At 50.3% G+C, this 22,532-nt stretch overlaps 1 protein-coding gene and 1 non-coding gene across 2 annotated transcripts; both read left to right on the forward strand.

The window, feature by feature from the left end:
- The first annotated feature begins 2,532 nt into the window (after positions 1 to 2,532).
- LOC125742619 (transportin-2) lies at positions 2,533 to 14,317 on the forward strand. Its single transcript, XM_049014791.1, has 25 exons — positions 2,533 to 2,729; positions 3,522 to 3,628; positions 4,055 to 4,130; positions 5,164 to 5,313; positions 5,716 to 5,822; positions 5,936 to 6,069; positions 6,297 to 6,378; positions 6,462 to 6,584; positions 6,677 to 6,795; positions 6,876 to 6,936; positions 8,067 to 8,256; positions 8,465 to 8,617; positions 8,876 to 9,101; positions 9,260 to 9,431; positions 10,593 to 10,679; positions 10,761 to 10,868; positions 10,954 to 11,112; positions 11,534 to 11,621; positions 11,706 to 11,804; positions 11,881 to 11,976; positions 12,262 to 12,337; positions 12,517 to 12,616; positions 12,711 to 12,785; positions 13,221 to 13,347; positions 14,184 to 14,317. The coding sequence occupies exons 2-24, from the start codon at positions 3,530 to 3,532 to the stop codon at positions 13,326 to 13,328; spliced, it is 2,688 nt and encodes an 895-aa protein (XP_048870748.1). The 5' UTR covers positions 2,533 to 2,729; positions 3,522 to 3,529; the 3' UTR covers positions 13,329 to 13,347; positions 14,184 to 14,317.
- Positions 5,559 to 5,627, forward strand: LOC125743208 (small nucleolar RNA SNORD41). The gene has a single exon (XR_007398318.1). It is a non-coding gene; the product is annotated as a small nucleolar RNA SNORD41 (small nucleolar RNA).
- Positions 14,318 to 22,532: the final 8,215 nt, after the last annotated feature.

A 22,532-nucleotide genomic window follows, 5' to 3' on the forward strand; every position in this document is an offset into this window, starting at 1 on the left:
CGACGGGATGTGAGTCGGTGAGAGTTGGTCACTGCCTGCTGAGCCAGTGTCTGTGACACCATTGGACAAGGTTGGTTAATGTTGGTGCTGTTTTGGACAATTTAGCATGTTGGATTGGTGTCGGCTTGGTGTGCGCCTGGCTTAAGATAGGTCATGTCAGCCTTCGGTAAAGCCGTTTCAAAAAACCGCAGTGTGCTTGCTATCTGCCATCCTGAAGGGGGCAGTATGTAATGATGAGCGCTAAGACACATTTTAACTCCATGTGGCCCTGAGGCAAGGATGCTCCACTTCTGACATGTAGAAAATGGCTATGCTTACTTCACTAAAACAGAAACAGCCGCGATACTCAGTGTGCAATACTCATGGGAAATGTGGCTTTGTAGGGATGTGTGCCCAAGGTCACAGTCATCCATCGTCTGTGCCCGTCACCAAAGAGTGGGTCAACATCGCACATGAAAAGTGGCTTAAGGAATAATATTACTCATTTAGTTTAAATCTTCCACATTTCTATATCCCCCTTCACCTTCTTTCATCTTGTCTCCATGATCTAAAATTTCACTTCAATTCCAGAACAGACTGGCCCAGGTATTGTTCCTCTGCCAGGTGTGAGAGCAACAAGGTGGATGACCTCATGACATTTCATAATATTGTAACATAGCACTTTAAATGCGGGGGTCCAAGCGACAGTTATGTGAATGCTGGGATGCGGGGTGTGGGGGGGGGGGGGGGGCACTGTGATATCTAGCCACAGTTCTTGCTTTGCTAAAATGATGACACAATATCTCACCCAAGAGCAGTAATTCAGAATTCCAGACCCTTCTGTCTCTGCGTTTCCCCCTACAGGCAATTTTGGTAGTTGCGCCTTCAAGAAATTGCTGAAAACAGATAGATGGAGCTAATTTTTCAGAGGAATCTAAATTTAAGGCAAAAAAGACAAACAGTAAATGGAAAAAAAATCTCACTTATAACTGAAAGGATTACTTCTCAAAGTGTTTATGAACAGCTAAAATATGTAGATTTGTACAGATCACTCCTAATATAAAACTGCTTATGGCTCACTGATCTATTTATGTTTGGCAAATTCGCAAGGTGAAATGACTCAATATTTATTATTTTAATGGGAGTTAAAGGGTCAGGTCAATGTACCCTTAGGCTAGATTGGCTTAACTGGGCCACTTTCACCATCGAAAAGATAATTTCATCTGCTATAGAAATTATTATCTTGAACTGATGTAAATAACAAATCTGTCATGCGACAGGTGCGTCAGAATGTTTAGTCATTCAGACACACTGGATTCCCAGTGCCAAACTCGTATGCAGGATGAACACGGGCGCGTGCGACAGGTGCGTCAGAATGTTTAGTCATTCAGACACACTGGATTCCCAGCGCCAAACTCGTATGCAGGATGAACACGGGCGCGTGCGACAGGTGCGTCGGAATGTTTAGTCATTCAGACACACTGGATTCCCAGCGCCAAACTCGTATGCAGGATGAACACGGGCGCGTGCGACAGGTGCGTCGGAATGTTTAGTCATTCAGACACACTGGATTCCCAGTGCCAAACTCGTATGCAGGATGAACACGGGCGCGTGCGACAGGTGCGTCGGAATGTTTAGTCATTCAGACACACTGGATTCCCAGTGCCAAACTCGTATGCAGGATGAACACGGGCGCGTGCGACAGGTGCGTCGGAATGTTTAGTCATTCAGACACACTGGATTCCCAGTGCTAAATTTGGATGCAGTTTGTTGCCATGAGAAGCCCGAAGATCCAGACAACTGTAAATACATGACAAAATGCATATATTTGTACAACAGCGCAGACTCTACCTTTCAGTGGTGGGGTTTCCACCTCTACTATGCATGTCAAGGTGATTAGTTGTCATTGTTGACAGCACAGCACAGCACAGCACACAACAAGTGTGTCCTCTGCATGTAACCCATATGTGACATCATTACACAGCAGGGGACAGCTAATTCAGTGCCTGGTCAGCAGTGTTGGGGGCGATACCTTGCTCAGGGTATGACAGTGGCAATTTGCTGGTCAGCGATTTGAACCACCAATCTTTCAATAACAAGTGGGCTTCCCTAACCAGCAGCCCACCACTGCTCTCCCCATGATACACCCAAAGGGGATGGGGTGTGGCTCAGTGGGTGAGGACTGCAATCAAACTGTCCTCAGTTCCTGTGCCTGGCAGAGTGATTTCATCACTGGCCCCATAAGTAAGGCCCTTAACCCCCAGCTGCTCCAAGGACTGGCTCACCCTGCTTTCTGAGGTGTATGTTGCTTTGGACACAAGTGTCTGATAAATAAACATCATACAGTTTTCCTCTCATGGTTGAAATCCAAAAAAATATGCTGTAAATAATCTCTCAAATGCCCAGTATTCATGTGGCCTGAGAGCCCGCCAGTGTTTATGGGATTTCATTAACTCAGTTGTAGTTCTATGAGACTACGAAAACTACAGAACTCGGCCCCAGCGGAAAACGTCAGAGGAAATTGGAACGGAAGACGATATGGCTCAAAAACAACAATCGCGCTCAAACGCGCGCATCCCTGTAAAGTGGACAAGGACTGCAAGCGAAAGTAGAGGGAGAAAGCAGGAGGAGTGGCGGTGGCTGCAAGAAGCAGAGTGTTCATTGCAGATTAAGTATCGCTGCAGTCCTCTGGCGTGTTTGTTGGTAGCTGATACCTTTTGACGAAAGGATTAAGGATTCGTTTGGAGAAGGTAACCGCCGCTAAAGGAAAGCAGAGGGGATGGCGGCTTTAGCTGGTTGCTGCGATGCACTGGGCAACCACCTTCGGGCTTTAGGGAAGGGCTGTTCATTTACGCTGTGGGACTTGTTCTGTGAAGTACGGCCGCCGTTTTTCGGTGATGACTTCAGGGTTGTCTTGCTGAAGCGGGCGAATAGACCGTAAACTAAGCCCAAAGCGGAGCCGATGCGGCCTAGCTACTCGGCGGAGCCGGGGACTGGCGTGAATTCTAAGGCAGCCCCAAGGGATCTCCAGCCAGCTTGTGTGGTTTGATTGTACCGTTAATGAATCACTGTGAGTGTTTAAGGCGTATTGATGCTGTCAACGTAATGGTAGAAAAGTCACAGATCTACGAGTGCTTCCGATGTGGGAGAACGTTAGCGCATAGATGGGTGGGTGGCCGGGAAGACTTCGGCCCCTGGCGGGGGGGTCAGCGAGGATGTGTGACACTCTGTCTCAGAGATGGATCAGAAGCGCAGGTTTCTGTCGGATCTCCTCCCTTGGGTAGACATGCAAAATATACAGATGAGGCCGAGAACGTGTGGACAGCCTGTGCGGTCCCAGAGTCCCGGTCACACGGGCTACGGGCTTCTTTAATATCCGCTCGCAGGTAGCTGTCCCATCGCAGGGCGTGTTCATTGCGTTCGCTGTTCTTTTGATGCCTGTAAACAGTCAGGTGCTTTTTCAAAGCTCGGTGGAGCTGAAGATGGATGAATGGAGGGGTGGATGACACTTCTTTTTCTGTGGTGTTGTGTGTGCTTGACAGTGTCTGAGATGGAGTGGCACCCGGACGAGCAGGGACTCCACCAGGTTCTTCAACTCCTGAAGGATTCGCAGTCTCCGAACACAGCAACGCAGAGGGCTGTGCAGGAAGTATCCTCTCCATTGGAAACAGGAGGCACGCTGCTCCGGATGGTGCGGCTGCTCTGGAGTCTGGGAGATGACCCAGAGGCTCTGATTTTTTTTGTTTTCCACAACAGAGCTCATTGACCCTTTAAGCTTCAGTGAGAGTTTAAGTGCATCAGCTGTGATCCACTTACACGACACTGAAGGGTCTGCTTTGCTGAGCCGTAATGCCAGTAATCTGACCACAGCATTGGTCTCGCTTGCTGCTGATCCAGACTCAGCACATTTTCGCTCCCTTCCCTCCCCAAGGCTGCATCCCGAATGTTGTTCTGTCTTGGAATGAGCTGGTCTTTAAGTGTCAGTCTAATGGAGGCTGGGCTGGGGGCCGGGTGCTGTTTTGTTGTCTGTTTTTCTTTCTCGCCTCCTTTTTTTTGTCCTTAATGATGTTTCCAGAAACTGGAGCAGCTGAACCAGTATCCTGACTTCAATAATTATCTCATATTTGTCTTAACAAGCCTGAAATCTGAAGGTATGGATGAACAACAACATGAAATGATTGTGTTTTTTGCTCTCTCTACACATCAGTTGGCAGTGTTGTTTGTGGGGATGTATTGCACATTTTGGCTTGCATGCGTGCTCTTTGTGAGCTGCCTTTGCACAGGGCACCTGTTACAGCTGAATATCTTTTAAGGGTTAGAGGCTGCCTGCTACAAAGCTGATTGGCTTGTGGCGTGGAACAGGTGACTTGTGATGATGATACTTGCTAAGATAAAGCAATCCTTTCCTTAGTAATAAAATTAAACGCTTAGATGCCTTTATTTCTAAAAATAGTTCAGAAGATGCAAAGGTTCATGAACAAATATGGTGACCATATGTTGTGTATAAGATGGGATTATCTGTACCAAAATGTTTCATTGGTATATTTCACCCATGCTAAATGTGTACAAAATATCTTGGTATTCTTGTTGCTTGGAGAAGAGTTAAGGAGAATTGACATGTTAGTCTAACAGATTGTTGTAGGAAAGCCACAGGAAGCTTTATTTTTTCCATTGACCATTTTGGTGAGCCGTGTTGACCTCATTCCGCACGGCCACTGTCCGCGGTGCTAGAAGGTGTCAGGTTAAAGAGTGCAGGCAGAGCATCAGTGGCTGTTGTACAAGGAGAAAACCAGTAGAATTTTGCGCTGTCCTGTCAGCTTGGAGAGAGAACGCGGCTGAGAAGGATATGGGAACGATGCCCATTAGCTTCGCATGTGCAGAAGCGAAAATACACTCGAGGTGCTAAGATGTCTCCATTAGTAAGTTCCAGCATTTTGATCAGCGCTCCCTGGCTCATTCCAGAGTCTTCCATCTTAATGCTCTGTGTATGTTCCTGAAGTAATGGAAGAGGCAGCCCTGGCCTGTCAATTGCGGTGTCAATGGTCTGGTTTTATTACCTTCCTGTGGCTCCTTGTGGCTTTTGCTCTAACAATGGCCGTCTAAAGTTTCAGCACCCGCTGTGTCTCCGGCATCCTTTCACCCCCTCCCCCCGCCCCCCCCCCCCGCCCCCCCCCGCCCCCCCAGATGAGCCCACTCGCTCTCTCAGCGGCCTGATCCTGAAGAACAACGTAAAAGCCCACTACCAGAACCTTCCGCAGGCCGTGGCTGACTTCATCAAGCAGGAGTGCCTGAACAACATCGGGGACCCTTCGCCCCTCATCCGGGCCACCATCGGTGAGGGCAGGATGGGGGTGCCCGTCGGGGTGCCCGTCTGAGCGACTCCCCCGGCTCTGCCAACTCTCTCGTTTTTGCACACCGGCAAAATCGCCATTTTCTCTGAATTATAAACTGCTTAACGTCGTCCTGCTTGTGGGATGCCCTGTATAGTGGGTGATAAACAGCTTGCGGCGTGGCTCTCTTGTTTGAGCAGTGCCCCCCCCCCAATCCTCGCCTCTCACACCCCCCCTGGCCCCTCGTCTCTGGAGGTGATGTGCTCTGTTCCTGCTGATGGGCATTGATGGTGTTTGTATTTATACTGCCTGATCTAGAGATTCCTCACACTTCCTCTGTTAAGTTCACCTACCTCTGCAGATCTTTCAGAGCCCCCCTCTCTGCTACCTCTGCCCCCCCCCACAGGGATCCTTATCACGACCATCGCCTCCAAGGGGGAGCTTCAGATGTGGCCTGAGCTTCTCCCTCAGCTGTGTAACCTGCTGAACTCTGAGGACTACAATACGTGTGAGGTCAGTCTCTCTTTGCTCGGCTGATCCGTAATGCTGGATGAATTAGTACTGTCTGATCCAGAGCTCGTTATGGACATTTCTGCCATTGATTCCCTTTGTCTGACCCCTCCCAGGGCTCATTCGGTGCCCTGCAGAAAATCTGTGAGGACTCCTCAGAGCTGCTGGACAGTGAAGCCCTGGATCGGCCCTTAAACATCATGATCCCCAAGTTCCTGCAGTTCTTCAAACATTGTAGCCCCAAGATCAGGTGAGCCTGTCACCCCCCCCCCCCCCACCTTCCAGGGGGTGACATTTCTACAAGCCGTGTGCACAGAATTTCAGTTTTCACCAAAGCAAGATGCAAGTTATTAATCTGATAAAGCAAAGTACAGTACAGACTCGTGTCATTAGAAAGGGTGTGATGTTTGTCATTAGCGTTTCAAAGGGATTCTTGTGTTACTGCATTTCGCAAATGTGTAAACTCCGCGTGCCCAGGTCCCACGCCATCGCCTGCGTGAACCAGTTCATCATCAGCCGCGCTCAGGCACTGATGGACAACATCGACACTTTTATTGAGGTGGGACACCCCCTACCCCGCCGCCCCGGATTGAGTTGACCCAGCCCTGCCCATGTGACCCTGCTCCCCACCTTGCCCCGCAGAGCCTGTTTGCCCTGGCAGCAGACGAGGACTGCGAGGTGAGGAAGAACGTGTGCCGAGCCCTGGTGATGCTGCTGGAGGTCCGCATCGACAGACTTATCCCCCACATGCACAGCATCATACAGGTGGGGCTCCGCCATAGGCCCGTCCTGCTGTCAGTCAGAGCCCCTAGCCAATCCCGTGCAGCCCATCCATTAACCCTCCCCCCTCCCCCCAGTACATGCTGCAGCGCACGCAGGACCCTGATGAGAACGTGGCCCTGGAAGCCTGCGAGTTCTGGCTCACCCTGGCGGAGCAGCCCATCTGCAAGGAGGTGCTGTCCAGCCACCTCCTCCAGTGAGTCCGCGCCCTTTAAGGTTAGCAGCCTTTGGCTATGTACCCCCATCCCCACTGATCACCCCCCCTTGCCTGTGCAGGCTGACCCCCATCCTGGTGAACGGGATGAAGTACTCGGAGATCGACATCATCCTCTTAAAGGTGAGCCCGCACCCCCCACAATTCCATTTTCTGTCCTCTACCAGTTTGCTCTCCCTCTCGCTCCGTTTCCCCTCTCTCCCTCACTCACCCCCCACCATCCCACTCTCTCTCTCTCCTTTACTCCCCTCTCTTTTGCCATCTCTCTCTCTCTCTTTCTTCATCCCTCCTTCAACGCCAATCAAACCTCTTTCCTGGTGTGAAATGTCAGCCATTTATCACTTGCATCTCAGGAAATTAGATTAATTCAAGAGTTAAACGGGCAGTTTTCTGTGTTTTATGATGCTGGTGAACAGAAATACAGGCTTTTTTATGGGCAAAGGGTGGCTTTCGGTCTGTCTCTGCATCGCCGTTCTTTCTTAGTATCTCTCATGCACCGTAACGTCAGCGAAAGTGGGACAGGCTGCCACGTCCAAACCTTCCGTAAACCCGGAAAATCCAATCCATAATCGATATAGTCGATCTAATAACGGTGGTGCTGGCAGTGAAACTACTTGCCAGCATATTAGCGGAATAAGGTTACAGCGTTTTTTTTTATTCTGTGAAAAACGAAAGATTATTTAATAAAGTATAAATATGTCGCAGATCAAATAAAGACAATATTGTGGTGTCCGAATGTCAAAGACATGAGGTGGATTGCAGAGTTAAAGTTCTGGTGAAGTGTTTTGTTGTGCGATCCTGGAAAGGACACTGGTACAGTAGTGTGTGAGAGAATTTACTCACATAGACGGGGGAGAAATATGGCCTTTTAAGGAGACAAAAGTGTATATAGGCAATAGAGAGCAGCAAGCCTTTCTCTGAAAACCATTCTTTTCTGGTTCAGCATCCTAGAAAAATGTATAATCTGGAGATCGAAATAGATACAAACAAACGGAATACATTTGTGCCTTTCCTTTATTCTCGCTTCCACCTATGTAACATAACAATTCCAGTCTTTTTGGAAAGTGGTGGAAACGCGGGCAGGTTCTCAAAAGGCACCAAGTGAGGGCCAGCCTGGTACCGGCTCCGGCTCTGTGCTGGTGGGAACAAGGTGCCTGTCTCTCTGCCAGCCTCCCTCTGTCTCTTCTGCGCCCCCAGGCGCCTCTCCCTATTCTCCACGCCCCAGTCTCTAAAAGCGCATGTTCCTTTTCCAGGGAGACGTGGAGGAGGATGACACGGTGCCCGACAGCGAACAGGACATCAAGCCGCGCTTCCACAAGTCGCGCACTGTCACACTGCAGCACGAGGGCGGGGGTGGGGGTGGCGGTGGCGGCGGCGAGGAGGGTGAGGATATTGACGAGGACGAGGACGATGACGATGACACGCTGTCCGACTGGAACCTCAGTGAGTGTCCCTGAGCGGGCGGGCGGGCGTTTTAGAGGAGGGGGTGCTGATGCGGAGGTCGTCACGGAGAGACGGTTATCCTAACCTGGGGTGTCAAGGGGACCTGCTTATCAGTGGAAGATGGAGGAGCACTGGCAGGAGCTCCCTCTCTGAGGTGGTCCCCGAAAACCTCACCTAGGTCAGCAGTGTTCCCCTGCCCCCCCCCCAGGGAAGTGCTCAGCGGCCGCCCTGGACGTCCTGGCCAATGTGTTTCGGGAGGAGCTGCTGCCTCACCTGCTGCCCCTGCTGAAGGGGCTCCTCTTCCACCCCGACTGGGTCATCAAGGAGTCCGGTATCCTGGTGCTGGGGGCCATCGCAGAAGGTCAGGCTTGGCCCCGTCGTCTGTCTCTGTCACATCACATGTTGCTCAGAATGGATCGCCACGTAGAATAGCTTTTTTAGGGTATGTGATCATGTTGGGCCCTGCTGTTGTACCATTTAGCTGGACCCTCACCCAGTATTGCTGAGCAGCTGATAAGGGTGATGGTGATGATGATGACTATCCCCCCCCAGGCTGCATGGAGGGCATGGTGCCCTTCCTGCCTGTAGGGTCACCCCACACTCTGCTCCTCTTTGCCAGGCTGCATGCAGGGCATGGTGCCCTACCTGCCCGAGCTCATCCCCCACCTCATCCAGTGCCTATGTGATAAGAAGGCCCTGGTTCGCTCCATCGCCTGCTGGACCCTCAGCCGCTACGCCCACTGGGTGGTCAGCCAGCCGCCCGACTCCTACCTCAAGCCGCTCATGACGGAGCTGCTCAAGAGGATCCTGGATGGGAACAAGAGGGTGCAGGAGGCAGCCTGCAGGTCTGTGAACATTCACCAGAGGCCCTCAGCACCTCCCTCTGTGAAACACCCTCCTAGATCTAACCAGCAGACCTCATTTTATGCTGCCTAATGTTACCCATTTGTGAATGTATGGTGTGTCAGTTAGCTCATGGTGTGCCACCTTCTACCCCCCCCAGCGCGTTCGCCACCCTGGAGGAGGAGGCCTGCACAGAGCTGGTCCCCTACCTCAGCTTTATCCTGGACACGCTGGTTTTTGCCTTTGGGAAATACCAGCACAAGAACCTGCTCATCCTGTACGACGCCATCGGCACGCTGGCCGACTCCGTGGGCCACCACCTGAACCAGGCGGTGAGTCCCCCGCTGGGCTGCTGGGCATACTGGGCATACTGGGAAGGTGCCCTGCCTGTCCGCAGCCGGAGTCTGAAATCTTATTGGTGTGGGTGTTTGTTTAGCTAACCCTTTCACTTGTAATTATTGGTCTTAGCTGGGCTATTGAAATGTTATGTTTTCTTGAAATCCCAGTCACTCCCATCCCCAGCTGGTTGTATCAGATTTACTTTAAAACTGATGTCACGTTTTTCCCGTGTTTTAAAAAAACTCCCAGTTCCTCCCACGTCATGTAGCATTGCATGTCATGTAACGTCGTGGAGCATTACTCGTCAAGTAGTCTTACTCATGGTGTTATGTAGCATTGCTCATCAGGTAGTATTGCATGTCATGTAACGTCATGGAGAATTACTCGTCAAGTAGTCTTACTCATGGTGTTATGTAGCATTGCTCATCAGGTAGTATTGCATGTCATGTAACGTCATGGAGCATTACTCGTCAAGTAGTCTTACTCATGGTGTTATGCAGCGTTGCTCATCAGGTAGCATTGCATGTCATGTAACGTCGTGGAGCATTACTCGTCAAGTAGTCTTACTCATGGTGTTATGTAGCATTGCTCATCAGGTAGTATTACTTGTCATGTGGCGTTACACACTATATAGGATTACTCGGTGTATTGTTGCTTGTCATGTAGTGTTGGGTTACTCATGTAATATCACGTAGCATTGATCATCATGTAGTATTACTTCTCGAGTTGGGTTACTCATGTAATATCACGTAGCATTGATCATCATGTAGCATTACTCGGAGTAGCGTTATGTAGCGTTGCTTGTCATGTAGCATTACTTCTCGGGTTGGGTTACTCATGTAATATCACGTAGCATTGATCATGTAGCATTACTTCTCGGGTTGGGTTACTCATGTAGCATCATGTAGCATTGGTCATCATGTAGTATTACTTCTCGAGTTGGGTTACTCATGTAATATCACGTAGCATTGATCATCATGTAGCATTACTCGGAGTAGCGTTATGTAGCGTTGCTTGTCATGTAACATTACTTCTCGGGTTGGGTTACTCATGTAGCATCATGTAGCATCACGTAGCATTACAGCCTTATTTATCTTCCTAAGGCCATAGCTAGGTATCAGTGTCATGTAACCCCCCCCCCCCGCCTTCCCCAGGAGTACATCCAGAAGCTGATGCCCCCTTTAATCCAGAAATGGAATGAGCTGAAAGATGAAGACAAGGACCTGTTTCCCTTGCTGGAGGTGAGCCCCCGGTGGCTTGTCCCTGGGCAGTGACTGCGCCTCAGGCTGTACTGTCCTTCACTGCTGTCTGTCTCTCCCTAGTGTCTGTCCTCCGTGGCTACAGCCTTGCAGAGCGGCTTCCTACCCTACTGCGAACCGGTGTACCAGCGCTGCGTCACCCTGGTGCAGAAGACTCTTGCTCAGGCCATGGTGTGGGACGATCTTGGTCGCTCGCTCTTTGCTACAGCCCTGTTTGTGAGGGCCTGGCGTGACGTGCATGCGTGTCTCATCACAGATGTACATCCAGCACCCAGACCAGTATGAGGCCCCCGACAAAGACTTCATGATCGTGGCTCTGGACCTGCTGAGTGGGCTGGCTGAGGGCCTGGGGGGGCACGTGGAACAGCTGGTGGCCCGGAGCAACATCATGACCCTGCTCTTCCAGTGCATGCAGGTGGGACTGGCAGGGGGTGCAAGGCGTAAGGAGAGCTGCCTCATCTGTCGGGGTCATCAGAGTCACCCCTGTCATTACAGGGATACCTATGCATTGCCGATGGTGTCAAATGTTCTGGAATATTCTGTTATCAGATGGATGCCTCTTTATTGCCGATGGTCTCAGGTTTTCCAGAATATTCTGTCATCACAGTGATGCCTCTCTCCTTTAGATGGTGTTAGATGTTCTGCATTATTCTTCCGTAATGGCGCGGCCCATTCTATTGCAGATAGTCTCAGGACTTCTGCATCATTCCATCACCACGGTGATGCCTTTCTACTGGGGCAGCGTTCCATTCACATATTTGTAGATGTTGGGGAGATGCTGCGTGGTTTGTGGTGGGTTCAGTACCAGGACCCTAAATGCACCCCCCTGCTCCCAGGACACCATGCCGGAGGTGAGACAGAGCTCCTTTGCGCTGCTTGGCGACCTAACCAAGGCCTGCTTCCCTCACGTCAAGCCCTGCATTGGTGAGTCTCTCACGAGGCCCCTTCTAAGCCCACCCCGCCCCCCTCGCATTAAGCCTCCATCCTCCTTGCTCTCTGTCCCTCTAGCGGAGTTCATGCCGATCCTTGGAACCAACCTGAACCCAGAGTTCATCTCCGTGTGCAATAACGCCACCTGGGCCATTGGTGAGATCTGCATGCAGATGGGTGAGTATTTCTGCCAGTGTCCCCATGGTGCGGAGACCTCGGTGTCCCTTCATCTCTCATGGTCCCTCTGTTGAAGGTGCTGAGATGCAACCCTATGTGGGTCTGGTCCTCAACAACCTGGTGGAGATCATCAATAGACCCAACACGCCCAAGACTCTCTTGGAAAACACAGGTATGACCCTGAGGATTCTCAGCCAGGCTGCATCTAGGATCAGGGCCCAGATTTCCTGCTCCCCGCTCTGGGGTATTTATTGCGACGTGAAAAACCAGTTTCAGTTCAGTGCCTCATTGAGCTCTGCTCGCTCCAAAGACTGGCCGCTCTTATGATGACATTTGAAATCTGACCCGACCTTTCAGGATATCTGAGCCTTTAAATGTGTCCTGGTGGCTCTGTGTGGCAGGAACTAGCTCTGACTGGTTGCCATTTTTGTCCCTCTTCCTCGTGGCATCGCTGCAGCCATCACAATTGGTCGGTTGGGGTACGTGTGTCCACAGGAGGTGGCCCCCATGTTGCAGCAGTTCATCCGACCTTGGTGAGCATCTCTCTCTGGCCCTGGTGTCTTTGTGCCTTTGTGTGGTGGATTGCATTTGAACTTTGACCCTAAGCCATTCTCTTATATTTACGGTTGGCCTCCATACAAGTGTGCGAGATGGCTTGTGGGGTTTGCTTGTGTCAGTCGGTGTAAAAACTTTATCTACATCTCCCCCCAAGGTGCACGTCCTTACGGAACATCCGAGACAACGAGGAGAAAGACTCCGCCTTCCGGGGGATCTGTGTGATGATTGGCGTGAACCCCGGGGGCGTCATCCAGGTGGCGGCCCGTCTGTCCCTCTCTGTCGGTACCAGGGGGGCTCACTGCCACCACCTCCCCCCCAATGTCTGTTTCTGTCTCTTCTTTCATGCAGGACTTCATCTTTTTCTGTGACGCCGTGGCATCCTGGGTGAGCCCCAAGGAGGACCTGAGAGAGATGTTCTACAAGGTAAACCCATGCGGACACCGACCAGCTCGGGCAACCGGTCTCCATCCCGCTCGCGACTCGCCCCATGCCAGTGATGACCTACATTCAGACATTCGAATCCGAGTCCAGCATGAGGACTCCTGTGCTCTGTCGGTGTGGGAGGATTGTATGAGCTGAGCGGGTGTTCAAAGGGCTGTTTGCCCCTCCGACGCTAACAGGGCGCCCCCTTCAGGCCTGAGCCTGTTCCCGGTGATGTGGAAGTGCGCCTTTTATGCACTATGCAGGGTTACCGTCTGCTTTGGGTTGATTGTTACCAAGACATATGTCTGGTCTGGGTGAATCTGGAGATGCAACCGGACCGGATGGAGGGGGGCACCCTGTTGGCAGGCGCTGTGGTGTAAGTACAAAAACACACCTGACGCTAGTCTGTCTCTGCCTGCCCCCCCCACCTTGCAGATCCTCCACGGCTTCAAGGACCAAGTGGGCGAGGACAACTGGCACCAGTTCTCGGAGCAGTTCCCCCCCCTGCTGAAGGAGCGGCTGTCCGCCTGCTACGGCGTGTAGCCCCCCCAGGGCACGTCAGGTACCCGTGTTGCACAGGCCGGGGGAGGGGCTCAGTCCAGGCAGGGCCCGCTGTCATTGGCGATCTGCAGGGAAGGGTTGGGGGTGGAGCTACCTGCATGTTGGTCACGTGGGAAGCTGGCCAATCAGCATCCTTCAGAAGGGGGGGAATCACGTGACTTTGGGCCTGAGGCTGCACACAGATCACTTTGTGTAAGTAGTTAAGCTCCATTCACAACAGGGAGCCAAGTTTCACAGGAAAACAAGACCCATCAAATGATTAGTTCGCCTGCCGCGCCTGTCGCCGTCTTTCATGTTGTGCTAACATGAAGCACTTTGTAATTGCTTGGTGCTCTCCAGACGGAATCGAAATGCAGCTGCCGTGCTTCTGAAGGGCAGAGCAGACTCGCTATTACGGCACTGATGAGGCACTCTGCTTCTCACTCCAGTGTGTCACTGCAACAGCTGTCAGCATGTTATGCCATATTGTTTACTGCATTGTAAAATGCTTAATCGATCAGACGAACATCATCTATTACATTCATTGATTTTGCAGCGACGGCACTCGTTTTGAGAAAGCAGGGTCTGCCGGTCCTTCGAACAATTGGGGGTTAGGGGCCTCAGGGGCCTCAGGGGCTCAGGGCCCAACGCTGACATCACTCTGCCTGCGCGGGTGTTTCAACCGGCGACTTTCTGATTACAAGCACAGTTGTAACTCACAGAGCCACACAGCGGCCATTACTGAGAATCGCAGTCACACGTCATGCATGTTCATAGTTTTATCTGCTGGAGGGGGTGTCCAGCGAATCTGAAGAGCGGGGGCCTCTGATCCGTCCCCTCTGCCCCCTCCTCCCACAGGTGTCCTGAAGGGAGGGTTGCTGGGAAGTCGTTCGTCTCCGTGTATTGCACTGCCCCGGTCGTGGGGGAGCGGGACCCCTGCAGCCGGCTCCACCAGACGGAGCCCACCCCCATGTGTCTGTGATGAAGGGGGGGAGGGAGGGTGGGGGGATGTGGGGGGGGGGGGGTGACCTCTGGATCAAACCTGAAGTAAAAAACACAGCGATACGTATATATCCGGCACGGTTAATGTGAGAGTGACGGGTGACGATGGAGGTGAGCTTGTTCACTGCCACAGCGCTCCTCCGCACCACCTCCCTCTTTTCGGCTTTCGTTTGCTATCAAGTGGTAGGTGTGGAGGGCAGGGGTCTGTGTCCTGGGGGTTGGGGGGGGGGGGGGGGTGAGGTCAACCAGGGAAGCAGGAGCAAACAAGCCCCCCACACCTTTGTCACTGTGCACCTGCAATGGGTGGGACCTCAAAAAATACTGATTTCACCCCGTACCCCCCAGAAAGGGAGGTCGGCGACTGGCCCCTTTAACTGTGTAAGGATTCATAGTTGGGGAGGGTTCAGTGGTCCTGCGATCCTCCTCCCACAATATCGACGCCTTTCTTTGGGATCTCAGGAATCATTCTGGCGTGATTCTTTAATGGGGGGGGGGGGTGTTCCTGCAGGGAGCTGAGACCGTGGGGGGTCGCGTGTGGTGCCTGTTGCGTGCATGTAGCTGTTTGCGGTGTGCGGATCGAGCGCCTCGCCGGCCCTTGCTAGCGGTGGTGGAGGGGCTCTTGCCGAAGGCAGTGTCTCCTTTTATTTCCATGTCTGCCCTGGGTGAGGGCTGCCGCCCCTTTGGGGCGCGAGGTCGCGCTCAGAGACACACGGCTCGTACTGTTGACAACCCATTAGCTGCTGCTGCTGCTATATTTGATAAGTTTGATGCAATAAGGATCCCAAATAGAGATGGAGCTTGGGGCACATGCGCGTCTCGGATTGGACCTGGACCCTCTCACCCGTCTGCCTTTAAAATGTCGCTGGGAAGCATTGCAGAGGGGATCTGTACGGCCTGCTCTCTTTTCAGGCCTGCAGGGAATCTTGCCCGGTCCCGGTGTTTCCTACTTAAAAGGCAGTGTGGCACCGCACCCCCCCCCCTCCAGAAGCTACCCCTGCTTTCATATCATAGATTTGTGTGCCTGTTTAATTCGCCCCAGACTGTTAGAATAGCCCACCTGACCCCTGTTTTAGAGGATTGGTCAGTCTGGCCGGCAGGTTGCCCCCCCTAACCACCTACATAATCGCCTCGCTTTGTGTGTTTGTTGGCATCGCCCATGAATCCCCAGGGGGGCAGGGGGGTCAGAGACCCTCCCCCCCACCGTAATCTTTCTGCTCCCCATCTGCGATTCGGTGCCTCAGTCAGGTCCCGACCGCCAGCTTCCTGGTGTTGGTGTGGACCCGGGAAATGTCTCCGTCTCTGCAGGGAAGCCGCCCGTCTCCCGGCTGCTCTGAGGGAGTCAGGTGGATGGTGGACGCAGAGGAAGCCGCGTCCTATTGGTCGTCTGCCTATTGGCTGTCTGCCTATTGGCCGCTGGAATGGTGGCTTATCAATTCTAGTTAAAGTGCACAGAAATGGAACATCTTGCCTTGATTTGCTGTCCAATCACATTTGTAAAAGCCCCCTTTGGGGTTTTTGAAGACAATTGTTCACGCCTGTAATGAGTAATTAGGGTGCCGTATCTTGATGAGTTGTTTATGCGCAAAAGCTGCCTGCTGATTGGCTGCTGGCTGTCTGAGTTTGCACATGTCATTGGTCCTCGACCTCTGCGCGGCGTTCCGTAAGACTGTGATCTTAGTAGTGATTAAATCTGTCTCCAAGTATGGGCAATCTCTGTTCTTCAGTGTTACTCTCTTCTCATCATCTTTTTTTTTTTACCTGTTTGAGATGTTTATTTTTGTTTAATTTCTTTTTAATTTATTTTTGTCTTCGTTTTACATAGTTCTTTTTCAGTTTTATTTTTGCACGGATGTGTGCAAATTTCTTTCCAGACTTTAAAAGTTTTTTTTTTTATGATTATTTTTCTTTTCGTTTTAAAGAATTTTTCCATTTCGTTATTTTATAGCGGACCATTAAATCCAGTCACCTTAACATTAACGGGATGTATGTGTGTGTGTCTTTACGATGGAAATTGACCAGTGTGGGGAGCGACACGCAAGCGACTCGCGGTTTTGGTTTTCAAGCTCGTCTTTGCAGAATGAACTTGATACTTTCTTTCCTGAACTGTGGCACAGGTGAGACATTGTGCATCAAACTAACCACTTTCTATTTTTCTTTTGTGAATGGAAATAAAAAGGTTTTCTACCAAGCTGGGAACAGAAGTGTATTTCTTCATGGAATCATCCACTGTATGTGACCTTCTGTGCTTTGCTGGTAATATTCAGACAGGCAGTCACACGTACAGTCACACACACACACACGGTCCATGTATTGATATCTTTGTCGGGACTCTCATTTCTGTATGAAAAACTAATACCTTAATACCCCAAAAGTCTCACTTTTAGTTTTTTGGTTGCAGTCATAGATTTTTATAAAATTCAGGTTATCCTTGTAGAGACTGAAAAAATGTCCCCACAAAATAGAGACCCACGCGTGCACACAGACAGTCCAAGCATCCGGCCCGTGAGTCCACTTGGTGTTTGGCTCTCATGGCAGTGAGCGTATCTGCCGGGGTAAACAGCTCGTGTCTGTGTGTAAAGGCGCATATGATCTGTGACATACTGTTAGAACACAAATTACAAATAAACTTGCTGAGACAAACTTTTTTTGATGCTTTTGACTTTTTCTGTTGGAATAATACAGGAAACTAGCAGGTTGATTTAAAAGGGTTAGTATTGGGATCCTTGTAGCAGAGACGCATGGCCAGAGTTCTCCGTCCACTTGGATGATCTCGATCGATAAACACCTTGCAGCTTCCTGTTAGGTTCAGGACAGACCTCAGAGTTCTCCTACTTACATATTAAGCACTTAGGGTCTAGCACTTGCCTACCTAACAGAATTATTTCTAGTTTACAAGCCACATCGTCCACTTAGATCACAGAACACTGGTTTCCTTGTCGTTCCACCTATAAAGTGACAGTTGGCAGTAGAGCTGTTCTGCTTTTTTTCCTTCCCCACCAATCAGGAGTCAGGAGCCGCTTGTGTAGATCTTCAGATTCAGTCTTTATTGCAAAGTTACAACCAAGGCCGGACACTTAAAGTGTGTCGAATACTGTTTTACACCAATTTTTATACATTTTCTTATTGTGTAACAATATCTCATCATTTAAGCATCATTCCCTCAACCATTCACCATCGTTGTTTTCTCCCTTGATCCACACCCCTAGCTGATAAGTTTGTCAATCTCTTTTATTGTTTGGTCCCTCGGCCGAACATAATGGTGGTGTCACCATCTCTACTCGGTTTTTTTTAAATACCCAGCCGTGAACTTTTGGTGAACTCAGGCGAATCCCTTCCTTCTGTAGCAAACCTTAGCAGCATCTGCTTGTTGCCTGTTGTCTGGCTAGAGGGTTAATAATATATTTGTCCTTCAACATAGAGATAAGCTGCAGCACTAATAAAGTACATATTCATACATCAAAAGGTAACAAAATAGCTAACAGATACATAAACTTCTAAGCCGACACAAGGTGCTAATTCATACTTGTTTTTCGTCACATTGTGCACAGCAATAATTGGTCTGCATTCTCTGAAGGTTACAAGGTCACTCCACACAGTTTACATCAGCTTCTTAATAGAGTCCTGAGAGAATGGAATGATTACATTCTCTATGCTTTATAAAGTGCTAAATAATATTCCATAAAGCATTCTGCTACAGGGCCCCTATATTGAGGAATGGTTTGCCAGTCCATGTTCAGGATGTCGAGACCGTCTGAGTCGTTAAATCTCGACAGAAGATCTATTACTTCAGTTTAACTTACCCGCGAAATAACACGTAAAACACTGTAACTATGGCTGCTGGTGTACATGCAGTTTTTTTAAAAATCTACTATGCGTGTCCATTAATGTGTCAAATATGCATGTAAAAATATATTTAACAGAATAAATTGATTACCAATAACACCGTAAATCGTTGCTGGGACTGGCGATTAATTAATGATTATGTCCACCAGAGGGCGCTTCTGCACCGTTTATACCTTTACAGAGTATGCATTAATTATTGCTGGATTTTTCCTTGTGAATTGTTCTTCATGTTCTGCGTTTAATATCATGTATTATTAATTCACAGGTTTCAAAGGCTCTCCAAGTTGTAAATATAATTATGAAAGCAAAGCATGGAGTTAATAACAGTACTTTTAAAAAACTCCCGTAACTGTTACTCAGGTAAGAGCAACAACAGAAACAAATGCAGCGGACTGGAGTTTATTAATGCGAAGTCTGTTACCTTATAATAAGGCAAAATGAAATCCGTCTAGTATTGTCTGCACATTACAATATAATGCATGAGGTCAAGTTAATCAGAATTGTTGCCGAATTTCCGTGTACAAACTTAGATGATACCTTACGATGTCCGGCAGAGTTGAATGGTTTCTGTAATGAGAAACTCACCTCGCTTGCATAAATAAACATAAGGCCATACTTCTCCAGCGTTACAAGTGCGGCTGTAAATCTAATCACTAGCGTCTTGTACTGATTTCGTCCGACTGCGGAAGTACGTGTCGCTTTAGAAGTGCGGTGCCGCTCAGTTTAAGTAGAAACTACAAATCGTGGATCCCGCGCCCAGGCTTCTGTTCACGTCTGGGCCCCGTAGATCATGCTGAGGGGGGATTAACCTTACAGCAAATTACCTGACGGACTTAGTCATGTTGTGTATTTCACATCAGCATGACGGTACTGAGGTTACTTTATTCTCTTTTTTTCTTCGTTTATCTTCTCTATAGTAGCCATATGCCAGGCATTGCGTAAACCAGCGATTCTCAACCCATATTTGGGTTGCGGCAACTTCTGGAAGGGTCGCGAGGCAGAGTTGGAAATGTAAGCATGCTCCTTTGCTGATCCACGATCAGATTTCACAGGCCCGATCCTAGAATTAACCTATAAAGGGGTCGTGCGTCTGCAAATACTTAGATCAAAATTAATGAAGGCTCAACCAATTCAATAAGCCTAACCAGAGCTGCTTAATTTAAAATGAACTTGCACATCCAATCAGATTTGTGCGATAGGCATTGATTGGCATTGAATGTCACTGTGTGCTTGATCAAAGCCTTAATTTAAACCTACAGGGTCGCGACTGAGTTGGCATGGTAAAAATTGGGTCGTGGTGCAAAAAGGGCTGAGATCCCATCCATCCATCCATCCATTATCTACCGCTGAATCCGGGGTCGGGTCGCGGGGGCAGCAGTCTCAGCAGGGAGGCCCAGACTTCCCTCTCCCCGGCCACTTCATCCAGCTCCTCTGGGGGGACCCCGAGGCGTTCCCAGGCCAGCCGAGAGACATAGTCTCTCCAGCATGTCCTGGGTCTTCCAAGGGGCCTCCTCCCAGTGGGACATGCCCGGAACACCTCACCAGGGAGGTGTCCAGGAGGCATCCTGATCAGATGCCTGAGCCACCTCATCTGGCTCCTCTCGATGCAGAGGAGCAGCGGCTCTACTCTGAGTCCCTCCCGAATGACTGAGCTCCTCACCCTATCTCTAAGGGAGAGCCCAGCCACCCTGCGGAGGAAACTCATTTCGGCCGCTTGTACCCGCGATCTTGTTCATGGGCTCACCACCCATGGGGGGGGCCATAGGGGTCGGGTGCGATGCAAGCTGGGCGGCAGCCAAAGGCAGGGACCTTGGCGGTCTGATCCTCAGCTGCAGAAGCTTAGCTCTAGGGCTGAGAACCATTAGTGTAAAATACTGCCCTTCCTTTCTTCGTTAAAAAATGATGCTTTACTTCCAGTCAGTACAGTTTCCTACCAGTAGGTGGCGGCAGAGAGGCATCCCGCAGCATGAGAAAGGCAGGAAACGTTTCCAATTGGCTCAGTTAACGGCAGTTCCGCCTCGGGAGGAGGAGGCTCTCGCGCGATCCCCATTCTGTAAACCAGGGCTGCAGGTGGATCAGTGATGACGGAAATGATATTCAGAAGAAAGGGTTCAAGGTTTCACGTTAAAGTCCCGAAAGGGAACGGCTGTTGCACCCCAGGGAATAGTAGTCAGACTTCCGCAGTAAAAAACAAAAATTTGATCATACAGGATTATGACAGCCGTTGAACAAATATACAGCTAATTATGGAACTGTAAAGTGGATGGTGTGTAGGTTGGTGTCAAGGCCTCCCTTGGCACTCAGAGTGAGCGGACTGGTTCTGAACAGCCGGTGTTTGGTCTGCCGTGGCGCCTGTCTGGCCTGCATGTGCGTCTCCATCCTTTCGTCTGTGAAAGCTGTGAAAGGTGACTCTCAGTCAAGGCCGACTGGCTTGCTGATGTCTCTGCCCCCTGTGAGTTGTGGTGGGGGGACGTTGGTTCTCACCCTACCTTCTGCAGCAAATGCTGGGTTCGAGTCCCAAGAGGGGCTCTACTTTCACACAATGGCTTTAAATAATAACTGTGAAATATAAAACTATAAGCCAGGCACCCCCCCACCACAGTTGGTGTCCCTTGGGGTCCCTCAGCTTTGTGTCACTGCATCCTGCCTGACGCCCCCCTTCAGACCCCTGTGACAGCCAGCTGCTAGTGTCAGTTTGGTGTCCGTAAAGAGGGGCAGGTGACCTAGGGTGGCCCACTATCAGGCAGCATGGGGCAGTATCTCAGAGCCCCCAGAGGGGAGGCATGGCTGTGCAGTGGAGGGGCCACGTGGCCCCATTGGAGGGAAAAGGAGAGGAGGGATCGGCACATGGGCAGAAGAGCACAGCGCATGCAGATGAGGCATTTCCTGCGTTTGTGACGTTAAACACGCCGCCTAAGCCAACCAGTGAGAGCCAGTGACGTTCGTGACGCCCTTATCTTCACCGCTGTTTACCTGTTATGCTGCCATGGCAACCGTCACGTGGCTGCTCAGAGGTGGCAGGTGTACGAGCGGCCGTGTTCGCAGTGACGAGAAGCACCCTGACTTCTGGGTGCTTGCGGTGACGTGGCTGTCGCCATGGCAGCAGCAACAGCGGTGTGGAAAACACCTAGACTGTCAGCCACTTAGCTGTTGTTAAGGGCAACGCCAGAACCAGAAGGATCCAGGACTATAGGCCCAGTTCGGCAAGAGGAGAGGATATTCTCTTCCCATCACTGCCCTCCCAGCGTCTCCAGTACAGCTTGTAAAATGGCATTAGTCACTGATTGGGTGGATTTTTCTTCCCCTCGCGGCCGCAAATCGACATGTGATGACTCGCTCTGGTCCTGCTTTGATGATTCAGCTACCATGACGCAAAGGCACCAAACCCGCCTTTCACGGGGACACCAGTTTGCGTCAGGGAATGAGGACACGCTTTGGGTCAGTCCAGCAAATCCCAGCGGTTATAGACATCAGTCAGTCTTGTGGCTGATACTTTCAACCAGTTTCCACTGATAAATATGAAATGCTGCTTATCTGGCTGACTATGGCAACAAGGAAAAGTTTATTCCCAAAGTCTCTCGGTCACAAGTGAAAATGAGGTGTCTGAAAATCACTCAGAGTCTACACCCCAGCCTGCCCCCAGCGCAGATCCTGAACCCCCGTTAATATGCAGGAAGTGCTTAGAGCAGAGGGTTTATGTTCTCTCTGGGAAAAGGAGTATGCGTGTACGTCTGTGCACGTGTGTGTTGATTTAGTTCTGCTATTCAGCCCTAACTGGTCTCCTGAGTTGAATCAGGTCAGTGTTCATGGAAACGGCAAGAAGGTACAGCCGGTATAGGTGTGGACACAAAGCGGCGTTCAGTGATATTCTGATCCTGAAAAACGTGAATGTTGCATTTATTGTGCTTACTGCGTGATTATGAAGAGCGGTTGGAGTGATAAGCCTTGGCAAACATGCCCTATGGGCTGCCGGGCTCCTGGTGCACGTGGGCTTCTCTGCCCGCCACACTGGAAGCACCGCAGCAGGTCTGCTGCGCACACAGGCTAAAAACCACCCTGGAAATGTTCGAGGATATCAGACGGCCCAAACAGGTCGATTGTCATTCATTTAAATGTTGTCAGAAAGATTCTAAACTGGTGTTACTTTCTTTCAACAGGTAGACCTTCACTTACACAACGAGTTTTGGTTTAGTGGAGTTAGGGTTAGTGGTTTTAGTCAGTTTTAGTCAGAGTTGTGTTAGTCAGTATTGACCTTGGACCTTTGGCTTGTTCCCACCTCAGAACACCAAAGTTCCCTTTTTTCTGAATGCTGCTGATGTGTGTCATATTGGACCAAGCCACTCATTCTCGATTATGACCACA

Source organism: Brienomyrus brachyistius, chromosome 5 (assembly GCF_023856365.1).
Source record: "Brienomyrus brachyistius isolate T26 chromosome 5, BBRACH_0.4, whole genome shotgun sequence".
Taxonomy (NCBI): Eukaryota; Metazoa; Chordata; class Actinopteri; order Osteoglossiformes; family Mormyridae; genus Brienomyrus; species Brienomyrus brachyistius.

Coding starts and splice junctions, on each gene's coding strand:
- LOC125742619 (XM_049014791.1), top strand. CDS start 3,530: ATGGAGTGGCACCCGGACGAGCAGGGACTCCACCAGGTTCTTCAACTC. Junction 6,796..6,875: donor CTGTCCAGCCACCTCCTCCA/GTGAGTCCGCGC, acceptor TTGCCTGTGCAG/GCTGACCCCCATCCTGGTGA. Junction 9,432..10,592: donor GCCACCACCTGAACCAGGCG/GTGAGTCCCCCG, acceptor CGCCTTCCCCAG/GAGTACATCCAGAAGCTGAT.